Source organism: Ranitomeya variabilis, chromosome 2 (genome assembly GCF_051348905.1).
Source record: "Ranitomeya variabilis isolate aRanVar5 chromosome 2, aRanVar5.hap1, whole genome shotgun sequence".
In the NCBI taxonomy this organism is placed as follows: domain Eukaryota; kingdom Metazoa; phylum Chordata; class Amphibia; order Anura; family Dendrobatidae; genus Ranitomeya; species Ranitomeya variabilis.
Window position 1 is genome coordinate 706,482,189 of NC_135233.1, and position 12,149 is coordinate 706,494,337.

General features: G+C 43.4%; 1 protein-coding gene across 1 annotated transcript in view; it reads right to left on the bottom strand.

The window, feature by feature from the left end:
• The window catches only part of REV3L (REV3 like, DNA directed polymerase zeta catalytic subunit), a 263,811-nt gene that overhangs the window by 119,704 nt on the left and 131,958 nt on the right, over positions 1–12,149 (bottom strand). Inside the window, exon 4 of the mRNA XM_077289474.1 lies at positions 1,481–1,641. Within this exon, the coding sequence (XP_077145589.1) occupies positions 1,481–1,641 (161 nt within the window). The remainder of the gene's footprint in view (positions 1–1,480; positions 1,642–12,149) is intronic.

Sequence of the window (12,149 nt, forward strand, 5' to 3'; positions counted from 1 at the left end):
TGCGTCAGCGATGCGTTAGCGACCCGTTAGCACATTGCAGTCAATGGGTGCGCTAACGGACCCGTTACATAGCGTTAATTGCGACAATTGCGCCATGTAACGGAGTCCGCTAGCGGACACCCATTAACGCAATGTGAACCTAACACGGAAACCCGGGGCAAGCACTAGGCGCAGAATAAATAATAAATATGAGCGGTGCCACACTGAGATCTTTGGGAGGCAGAACGAACATATCAACAGCAGGTGAATAATTGGTTTTATTAATTTTTTTACACTATTTCTCGCGTGGTATAAGTGATTATACAACTTTATTGTTTGGTAAGGTGCGATTACAGCGATACCAGATTTATAGATTTTTTAATGTTTGGCTGCTGTCACACTAAAAAAAAATTTTTTTTTCCATATTTCTGCAGAGTGTCATGTGATGGCTTGTTTTTTTCAGGATGAGTTGACGTTTTTATTGGTACCATTTTCGCGCACATTAAATTTTTTGATCGCTTTCTATTCTGATTTTTGGGAGATAGAAAACAATTCCTGAGTGCTGGTTTTAATTCTGGGTTTTTTAATGCCGTTCCGTGTGTGATAAAATTGATAAGGCAGTTTTACTCTTCAGGTCAGTACGATTACAGTGAAACCACATTTATATAGTTTTTTGCATTTTAGTGCTAGGACACAAAAAATATTTTATAGAAAAAAATAATTATTTTGCATCACATTATTCTTAGAGCTATAACTTATTTATCCGCAGATGGAGCTGTATGGCGGCTTGTTTTTTTGCGGGACAAGATAACAGTTTTCACAGATACCTTATTTATTTACATTAGTCTTTCTAATTGCATTTAATTCCACTTTTTGTTCGGCGGTATGATGATAAAGCCTCGTTTTTTAATTATAATTTTTTTACGATATTCACTAAAGAGGTTACCGTAACTAGTGGAACAGTTTTATAGATCGGGTCGTTCCGGACACGGTGATACCAATTATGTGAATTTTTTTTTTGCACAAAAATATTAATTTCTGGGTACAATATATATATATATATATATATATATATATATATATATATATATATATATATATATATATATATATATATATATATATATATATATATATATATATATATATATATATATATATATATATATATTTTATAATTATGTTTTTTTTTTAAATATTTAAAAAAATATTTTTACAATTTTTATTTTCACTTTGTCCCATTATGGGACTTTTACTTTTTGTAGTCTGATCGCTTTGTAAAGCATAGGAATGCAGGAGCATTAAGAGCATTAACATATTAAGAGCATTAACTTTTTAAGAGTACAGGCTTGAGAAAAAAAAAAATAAAATTAGGAATTCTACTTTTTGTTGCTACCCTTAAATTATTGGGCCACGCAGAGTAACGGGAGTTGTTCTGATCACAGCAATATATTAGAAAATTAATTTATTTTTGGAGCAAAAGTCCCTTGTGAGGACGTACCTTTTCTCCGAGCTCTTCGGAACTTTACAGCAGCCAGATTGATCAGGTTCATCCCATACAAGTTGTAATCAATGAAGAGCTGCAGAAGATAGGGGACATGGGCTTCGTGGGGCTGATAGCACTTATTCATCACAGCTCCACCTTGCAGCAATTCACTCACTCTGAGAAATAAAAAGGAACATGCTTGTGTTAGCAATGCTTAGAAATGCGATAATTTTAACATCACTGTAGCACATACTAAATATAATTAAAAAGAAAACAAAAAGGTCATTGCTAATAATGTTTGGCCTGTAAAGGATCTACAGGGAGATAAAAAGCAGCATGAATGGTAGTAAATGTATCCAGAAATTATTAATACCGTATATACTCGAGTATAAGCCGACCCGAGAATAAGCCGACCCCCCTAATTTTGCCACAAAAAACTGGGAAAACTTAATGACTCGAGTATAAGCCTAGGGTGGGAAATGCAGCAGCTACTGGTAAATGTCAAAAGTAAAAATAGATACCAATAAAAGTAAAATTAATTGAGACATCAGTAGGTTAAGTGTTTTTGAATATCCATATTGAATCAGGAGCCCCATATAATGCTCCATACAGTACATGATGGCCCCATAAGATGCTCCATATTAAAATATGCCCCATATAATCCTGCATAAAGGTTAATAATGGCCCCATAAGATGCTTCATAGACACATTTGCCCAATCTAATGCTGCACAAATGTTGATTATGGCCCCATAAGATGCTCCATAAAGATATTTGCCCCATATAGTGCTGCACACAAACGTTATGGCCCCACATAGTGCTGCACAAACGTTATGGCCCCACATAGTGCTGCACAAACGTTATGGCCCCCATATAGTGCTGCACAAACGTTATGGCCCCCATATAGTGCTGCACAAACGTTATGGCCCCATAGATGCCCCATACAGACACTTGCCCCATTTGCTGTTGCTGCGATAAAAAAATCACATACTCCCCTCTCCATCACTCAGGCCCCAGGCACTTTCAATATTCACCTGCTCCTCGTTCTGGCGCCGCTGTGTCTTCAGCACTGAAGTTCAGGCAGAAGGCGCGCACTAACTACGTCACCGCGCCCTCTGACCTGAGCGTCACTGTTGAAGACAGAGCGGCGGTGGAATGGGGAGCAGGTGAATATCGCGCAGCGCTCCCCTCCCCATTATACTCACCTGCTCCTGGCGCGGTGCAGTCCCTGCTTCCCCGCAGCTTCATCCTGTACTGAGCGGTCACAATTACCAGTCATTACAGTAATGAATATGCGGCTCCACCTCCCATAGAGGTGGAGCCGCATATTCATTACTGTAATGAGCGGTACCATGTGACCGCTCACTACAGGAAGAAGCTGCCGGCGCAGGGGAAGCAGGGACTGCACCGCACCAGGAGCAGGTGAGTATAATTAGACAGCCCCCGCACCCCCTCCCCTGCCGACCCTTGGGTATGACTCGAGTATAAGCCAAGAGGGGGACTTTCAGCCCAAAAAAACGGGCTGAAAATCTCGGCTTATACTCGAGTATATACGGTATATTTGTGAAAAAACCTTTTAAAAAGACAAAAGTGTGCATATCTTCTGACATATAAAATTTAATGTGTTTTTGTTTTTTTAAGATATTTAGTAAAGCAAACTGTACAAGAGATGAGAGAATAAATGTGAGTGAGATTGAATTCTACTTGATTCTTCCCAAAAATATGCATGTGCTAAAATACTGATTTTTTGTGATTCGCTTCAGTCACCAGTCTGGTAAAATTGTGGCATTATCACTTTATGACCTTTGAACTGTTTGCCCAAAACTCTCCCAGACAGACATTTCTAAAGACGTGGGCACCATCAAAAATTAATGGGATCACCTCATGCATACTTACTAAATAGACATGACCAACCAAGAAAAAAAGTTATGCAAGAAACCGGGATCACCAAAAAAAAAAAAATTGATTTTTATTAATCATGTAAAAACAGAAGATAGATTAAAAACACTTAAAAAGCCCATGGCTGTTAGACCATGTCAGAACAACACGCAATTCTAATATGGTTTAATAGCCATGGGCTTTAAGGGTTTTTAATCTTCCTTCTGCTGGTTTTAAAAATGTATATTTTTTGGGGTGATCCCTGCTTTTTTTTTTGGTTGAACTCTCCCAGACCTCATCAGATCCGGAAGCTCGGTATGAGAGGACTTCTATGCAAGTGATGAAGATCAGAAGATGCCAGTGCCGGACAGTTAATGATGACGAGCCAGAGAGGAGCATACACTTTTTTAATTAATTCCATTTTATGTTTATTATGCTGTAGGGCCTGGAGAAACCCCATAGCATAAGGTACATTGAACTCACATACAATAACTTCTCCAAGCATCGAATTTTCCTGGAAAATCCACTTGAATAATCTAACATGAATGTGAATTTTGCAGAATCCACTAATCTCTAAAACTGCATCTACAGGAACTACGGTAAACAGTAACAACTACAACAGTTGAAAAACTCCATAATTCACCCATTTTCAGAGGAACCTTTGGTGAGCTGTTACAGAGAATGATCCCAAAACCATGTTTGTGGCCCCTAAGGCAACAACAAAAAAAAAAAACCTTACTAAATTCAATATAGATCCATTTGCAAAAAGGCTGCTGAGCTTTTCAAACATAGAAATGCAGCTGCTTTTCCAGCACAGAGAAAGCAGAACAAACAACTGCAGTGAACCATGTCTGACAACTTGTTTGGCTCTTGTTTTTTTCTTTTTCCTGGGAAAATAAATAAATTATGGCATACAAAGTGTGCTGGTATTTTTTTTTTTTTTCATGTAACCAAGTCCCTTTTCCCAGCCATGCCTTCATCACATGAATATGACAATTCCTCCTGGAAATCTGCTCTACTTCCCGGAAGTCCTGGGAGTGTTGCCAAGTATGTATTGTCATGTTTTGCCATTAATGAATATTAGTGTGTGTTACTAAAAATATTGTTTCTCCTTGCGGAGATCGACATGCTAAGCATGCCAAGATGAGGAGACTTAAAGCCGCAATGCTCCTCTGGGTAATATGCGAATTATGCAAATTGTCTCTTTAGAGAGGAAGAGAGCTAGCCAATTTCACCTGTCCCCGACCCACCGCCAGGCTCTGTCTTCCGAGTCCTCTGGCAGTGACGTTCAGATTAGAGGGCGTGATGACATGGTTAGTGAGCGCACTCTGCCTGAACAGTCACTGCAGAGACCCGAAAGACACAGCGGCGCATGGAGGTGGAACAGGGACAGATGAATATCGCAAGAGCAAGGGGCCTGAGCCAGCGGTGACACGGAATCAGGCCCCCATAGCGCGACAGTGTCCCCGCCTGCTCAGGACACTGGCACCAGACCCCCAGCGACGAGAGGCGAGTATGTCTTTATTTTTATTTTTATTTTTAAATCACAGCAGCATATGGGGCATATTATTCTATGGAGAATCTAATGAGGCCATCAACCTTTATGGAGCAGCATATGGGGCATATTATTCTCTGGAGCATCTTATGGGGCCATCAACATTTATGGAGCATTATATGGGGCAAAATATTCTGTGGAGCATCTTATGGGGCCATCATTAACCTTTGTGCAGCGCTATACGGGGCATGTTATGGGGCTATCAACCTTTATAGAGCAGCATATGGGGCATAATATTTTCTGGAGCAGCTTATGGGGCCATCATTAAGCTTTTATGCAGCATTATATGGGGCACATTTTAATATGGAGCATCTTATGGGGCCCATCATGAACTTTGTGGAGCATTATATGGGGCTCCTGATTCAATATGGATATACAAAAACACATTTTTCTATGGAGCATCTTATGGGGACATCAACTTTTATGGAGCATTATATGGGGCATAATATTCTCTGGAGCATCTTATGGGGCCATCATTAACCTTTTAAGCAGCATTATATGGGGCACATTTTAATATGGAGCATCTTATGGGGCCCATCATGAACTTTATGGAGCATTATATGGGGCTCCTGATTCAATATGGATATACAAAAACACATTTTTCTATGGAGCATCTTATGGGGACATCAACTTTTATGGGGCATAATATTCTCTGGAGCATCTTATGGGGCCATCATTAACCTTTTATGCAGCATTATATGGGGCATATTTTAATATGGAGCATCTTATGGGGCCCATCATGAACTTTATGGAGCATTATATGGGGCCTATTTTGTATGGAGCATCTTACGGGGCCCATCATGAACTATATGGAGCATTATATTGGGCTCCTGATTCAATATGGATATACAAAAACACTTAACCTACTGATGTCTCAATTAATTTTACTTTTATTGGTATCCATTTTTATTTTTGAAATTTACCAGTAGCTGCTGCATTTCCCACCCTAGGCTTATACTCGAGTCAATAAGTTTTCCCAGTTTTTAGTGGCAAAAATAAGGGTCCTTGCATGGGGACCTTGCATGCCGCATAAGGCAGCATCAATAGTAAAAAGTTGGTCACACTTACAGGGTTAATGGCAGTGTTAACGGACTGAGTTACACCGCGTTATGCTGCGGTGTAACGCAGTCCGTTTAACGGACTGCTAAAACGCTATGTGGGCGCTGACTGGAGGGGAGTATGGAGGGGGCGCTGACTGGAGGGGAGTAGGGAGGGGCCATGTTTCGTTTGACATGTCTATATATAGTAATATTTATGTCATGTTTTTTATATGTGGTACCTATGGTCTTTTTAGGGTCTATTCATATTTCAACATTTATGATAACACACTTTAAGACATTTTGGCACACTGCACTTTATTTCAATGGCTATATAAGACCATTATTTGTAAATGACATGCACGAAGCACTTTATAATGTCCAGCACGAACACTTTTATATATATTTAATTGTATTTGTTTCAGCACAATTTCTAATTGTAAAGCGCACCGTGTCCCATGCAGTCTTTCTTCTGGTCCTTGCTTGGCCGTCCGTCCTGTGTGAGCGAGGTGTGAGGCTCGGCGCCAGCCCGCCCACGTGATCATAGGGGGACGTCCTCTCCGGGTTCCTGTTGACATGACGATGGGACGCGGTGCGCGTGCGCACTGCCAGCGGGTACTGATAGGTAGCCGCGCGGTCTTGTGACCGGAACGGCTTACTATTTAAACCGGACTGATCTATCACTTAAACCACGCCCCCTGAGGAAGCGACACTATTTATACACGAAACGTGCTTTGGGGTTACTTGACACAGATTGGAGCAGGACTTTGGACCTTAGTATGGGTAATTATTGCTGTCATTAATGCATACAAATGTGGGATTAGTCATCTGCAGTATATGGTGTGTGTATTGTGTTGCGAGTAATAGGGATTGCAATTGCAATCAGTGATGTACTTAATTTAGTGGACACATTGCTACCCAGCATGTATTATTATAATGATCCCCTAATATTTATTTATCTTAGTCTGACACGCTCCTCTCTGTGTCATATTTAACACTTTGGTGTGATTCACATGATCTTAATTAAGACCTATGTACTTATTTATGATGGTTAAAATTTATATTATTGAATAAAAACAATTGTTGAATTTGAATTATTTGGTTTGGTATATTATTTACTCATTGTCCTCCTGATAATTGAGGTTCCAAGTTTTGATGCATATCCGATGCCCCGCATGAATGAACTCATTGAGCGACTGGGGTCCGCAAGGTACATCACAGCCCTCGACCTGACAAAGGGGTACTGGCAGATCCCCATGTCCCAAAGTGCCAAAGAGAAGACGGCCTTCTCAACGCCGGCTGGGTGTTTCCAGTGCACTAGAATGCCCATCGGACTGCACGGGGCCCCAGCTACCTTCCAGAGGGCGATGGATCGACTCTTGGCTCAGCACTAGAAATATGCCACAGCCTACTTGGATGACATTGTCATTTTCAGCCCTGACTGGAGTTTGCACCTGCCAAAGATACAGGCGATCCTCGATGCATTGAGGAAAGCAGGATTCATTATAAATCCCAAGAAGTGTGCCATTGGGAAGAAAGAGGCCAGGTACTTAGGCTACATTGTCAGGAGAGGTGCGATCAAGCCCCAGTTAAATAAGGTAGAGGCCATTCAGAAGTGGCCTCTCTCCAAGAAACTAGTGAGGGCGTTTTTTTGGATTGTGGGATATTACCGACGTTTCATCCGAACTTCCACATAATTGCCTCACCGTTAACAGACATCCTTGTAGGCACCAAGTCAAAGATGATGAAATGGACTCCTGACACAGAGGGAGTTTCAAGAGCTAAAGCGGGCTCTGTGCAAGCATCCGGTTCTGGTCGCACCCAACTATAGTAAAGAATTCATGTCCAGACCGATGCTTCAGAAGTTGGGTTTGGGAGCTGTGATATCACAGGAAATCAATGGTGAAAAGCATCCCATCCTGTACCCGAGCCGGAAACTCATTTTGCGAGAAGAACTATACAATAGTTGAGAAAGAATGCTTAGCCATAAAGTGGTCCGTCGACGCTCTGAAATACTACCTGCTAGGCCGTAGGTGTAAAGTTAGTGTCGGACCATGCCCCTCCGTGTCCCTCCGAGATGGTTAAGAGGGAAGAAGGGTAAGAACGCCAGGGTGACTAGGTGGTTCTTAGCCCTTCAAGACTTCCTTTTCCACTTAGAGCATTGGCCAGGGAAGCTGCATGGCAACACGGATGTTCTCTACCGAATTCCCTGTTTAGTGTTTGAAGGTGCAAAACCCCCGACTTTGGGCAGAGGGCGTCAGCTTTGCGCATCTTGGCATCAGTGGAATAAAACCAGGATATTTTTCCTCAAGCACACTAAGTGTTGGGAGGGTTAAAGAAAGCTGCATACATGGGATGGCTTCATGTGAGCACTCAGAGTGGGAGGGAGAGTGCTCACCATCTCTCTTCCTGCAGAGCCAACACCGGCATGTGTACTGATCATCACATGGTCCTGGTTAAATACCTGGACATGAGAGACAGTCTGGGTGGTGTGTTGGGAGAGGGAAGACGGCAACAGAGCTCCAAGGAGGAGCAGAGGACATTGCTAGGTGTCTGTACCGTATATATACTCGTGTATAAGCAAAGATTTTCAGCACATTTTTTTGTGCTGAAAAAGCCCCCCTCGGCTTATACACGAGTCGTTGTCCAGAAAGCCAGCGGGGAAGGGGAGCAGCGGAGCAGTGGCAGGAGCCGGCGGCTGTGACATCATACTCACCCTCCTCGCGCCGTTGCTGAACGTCCCTGCATCTCCGTTGTCCAGTTGCGGCAGCTCTTCCTGTGCTGAGCGGTCATGTGGTAACACTCATTAAGGTAATAAATATGCACGTCTACACTCACAGACGTGAAGTGCATATTCATTATCCTAATGAGCGGTACCATGTGACCGCTCAGCACAGGAAGAGCTGCGGCATCGGGACAACGGAGATGCAGGGACGTGCAGCAACAGCGCAAGGAGGGCGAGTATGACAGGGGAGGACGGGGGAGCAGGTTCGAGCCATGCAAACAGGGATGGGACAGGGGAGCCCAGTCATGCATACAAGGATGGGACAGGGGGGAGCTCAGCCATGCATAAAAGGATGGTAAAGGGGGGGGGGGGGGGGGGAGCCCAGCCATGCATATAACAAGGGGACCAGGAGAGCAATGCATACAACAGAGGGAGCCTCCCAGAGCAGGACAAGATGGGGGGGAGCCACACAGAGCAGGACAGGACAGGGGGAGCCACACATAGCAGGACAGGGATGAGGAGACAATGCATACCAGGCTTATACTCGAGTCATTAAGTTTACCCAGTTTTCCTTGGCAAAATTAGGTGCCTCAGCTTACACTCGGGTCGGCTTATACGGTATATATTTATAGATATATATTACACCAGTTACAAAAAATTTGGGACGCTGTACACAATGTAGAGAAAATAAGAACGCAATAGCGTATAATTATTATAGCCATATTCTATTCACAACAGAACATAGTAGTTGTAAGATACAGATATTTTTTCCTTTTCATTTGAAAAATTGGTATCAGCAACACCTCTCAAAGTAGTTGGTACAGTGTAATGTCTAATTCTGGAGCAACCACTGTTATTTTTAAAACAGTCTGTAAACTTCTGGGAAGTGAGGACACCAATTGCTGGAGTCTTGGGGAATTTTTTGTGACTGGAGCAATATATATCTATAAATATATACCGTATAGACTTATGTATAAGCCGCGGCACCTAATTTTGCCACGAAAAACTGGGTAGGTTTATTGACTCGAGTATAAGCCGGGTATGCACTGTCCACTCATGCCTGTCCTTGTATGCACGGCTCCCCAATCCCTGTCCTTGTATGCACTGTCACCTCATCCCTGTCCTTGTATGCACGGCTCCCCCATCCCTGTCCTTGTATGCATGGCTCATATTCCCTATCCTTGAATGTATGGCTCCCTGGTCTCTGCCCTGGTATGCATGGCTCCTTATCCCCTATTCTTGTATGCATGTTGAAAAGAAAAACGAAACATCCTACTCACCTTCCGGCGCGCCCTCGCTGCATTTCGTTCCGGCACCAGCAACTCTTCTTGCCGAGCGATCACGTGGCCCCGCTCATTAAGGTAATGAATATTTACTCCACGCCTATGGGAGTGGAGAGGCATGCATATTCATTACCTTAATGAGTGGGGCCATGTGATCGCTGGTGGTGCCGGAACCAACGAGATTAAGTGAGGGTGCGCAGGAAGGTGAGTAGGATGTCTTCGGGAAGCCGGCGGCTGTGCGCTATTTTCATTTCTCTTTAGCAGCGGGCACAGTGACAGCCTCTGTGACCCGCTGCTCTGCCGCTCCCCCTCCCCCGCCAACGCTCTGGGACAACTGACTCGTGTATAAGCCGAGGGGGCAGTTTTTTGTGCTGAAAAACTCTGCTTCTACACGAGTATATATGGTAGATATATACTGTAGATTTTAAACGCAACACACTAATGTTATTGTTATCAAGAGTTGCCATCCTTGTTTTTATATCCCCCTCACTTCCCAGTGCAAATGCTTTAACCCCTTTCAGACATGTGCTGTTCCCACAAAGAGAAGTATATGTATGGTGCTGCTATATCCGGTCATCGTGCAATGATGGGGTTCCAATAGATGCTACTGCGCAGGTGCCATCTTTTAGAGAAAAAAAACCAAGATAGTCTCCACCAAGATGGCGCCAGCGGATCGCCGATAGATGCTAATGCGCAGGCACCATCTTGGTGGAGACAAATTTTTTTTCCCTCTAGAAAGAGGTCGTCATCAGCACCAGCGCAGTAGCATCTATCGGATCGCCGATAGATGCTACTGTGCAGGCGGTGCCATTTTGAGACAGAATTTTTTTTTTTTCTTGAATAAATTTATATGAGAGAATAATATAAATTAAATGCATATTATAGATGCGATCATGCTGCAGCGCCAGCACCTGCTGAATGTGATTTTTTTTTGTGTTCAATACATATAATATTCAGTATGTAAACTAGGGGGCAGGTCATTGAGGGACCAGTGACCTGTCATAAGGCATCAGTATGAATATCTAATCAAAGCACCACATGAAGACCCCCACAGGCCGCCCCAGAGCACGAGAATATCATTAACTAAAAAAATGAAAATAAAGATTAAACAACCACAAGATAGATTTCATCAATCAACGTATCATTGTAATCAGTATAATGGCTCCAACCTGACAGTGTCTGTAGGTTAAGGTACCTTCACACTAAACGACTTTGCAGCGATAACGACAGCGATCCGTGACGTTGCAGCGTCCTGGATAGCGATATCGTTGTGTTTGACACGCAGCAGCGATCTGGATCCTGCTGTGATATTGCTGGTCGTTGCTGAAAGTTTAGAACTTTATTTGGTTGTCAGATCGGCGTGTATCGTTGTGTTTGACAGCAAAAGCAACGATGCCAGCGATGTTTTACAATGGTAACCAGGGTAAATATCGGGTTACTAAGCGCAGGGCCGCGCTTAGTAACCCGATATTTACCCTGGTTACCATTGTAAAAGTAAAAAAAAACCAAACCACTACATACTCACCCTCTGATGTCTGTCACGTCCCCCGGTGTCCGCGCTGCTGCTCAGAGCTTCCTGCACTGAATGTGTCAGTGCCGGCCGGAAAGCAAAGCACAGCGGTGACGTCACCGCTGTGCCCTGTTACTGCCGGCACTTACACAGTGCAGGGAAGCGGACGCCGGGGGACGCGAATGTAAGTATGTAGTGTTTGTTTTTTTACATTTACACTGGTAACCAGGGTAAACATTGGGTTACTAAGCACGGCCCTGCGCTTAGCAACCCGATGTTTACCCTGGTTACCCGGGGACTTCGGCATCGTTGGTCGCTGGAGAGCTGTCTGTGTGACAGCTCTCCAGCGACCACACAGCGACGCTGCAGCGATCGGCATCGTTGTCGATATCGCTGCAGCGTTGCTTAGTGTGAAGGTACCTTTACTCAGCACAATTCTGCTGACAGATTACCTTTGAGTCCAGGACAAACAGTAAATAATGGCATGTGATTAAGGCTAGTTTCACATTTGCGTTAGAATCCGCAGCGCTTAATCCGCATGCGCAAGTGCAGGAAAAAACGCATAGAAACACGTCCAAACGCAGCATTTTTTAAACGCATGCGGTTAAAAAACGCCGCGTTTGTACGCTTTTCAATGAGTTTTTTCCTGCGTTTGCGTTTTTGGTGCGCATGGTGACAAATTTTACAGGAGAAAAATC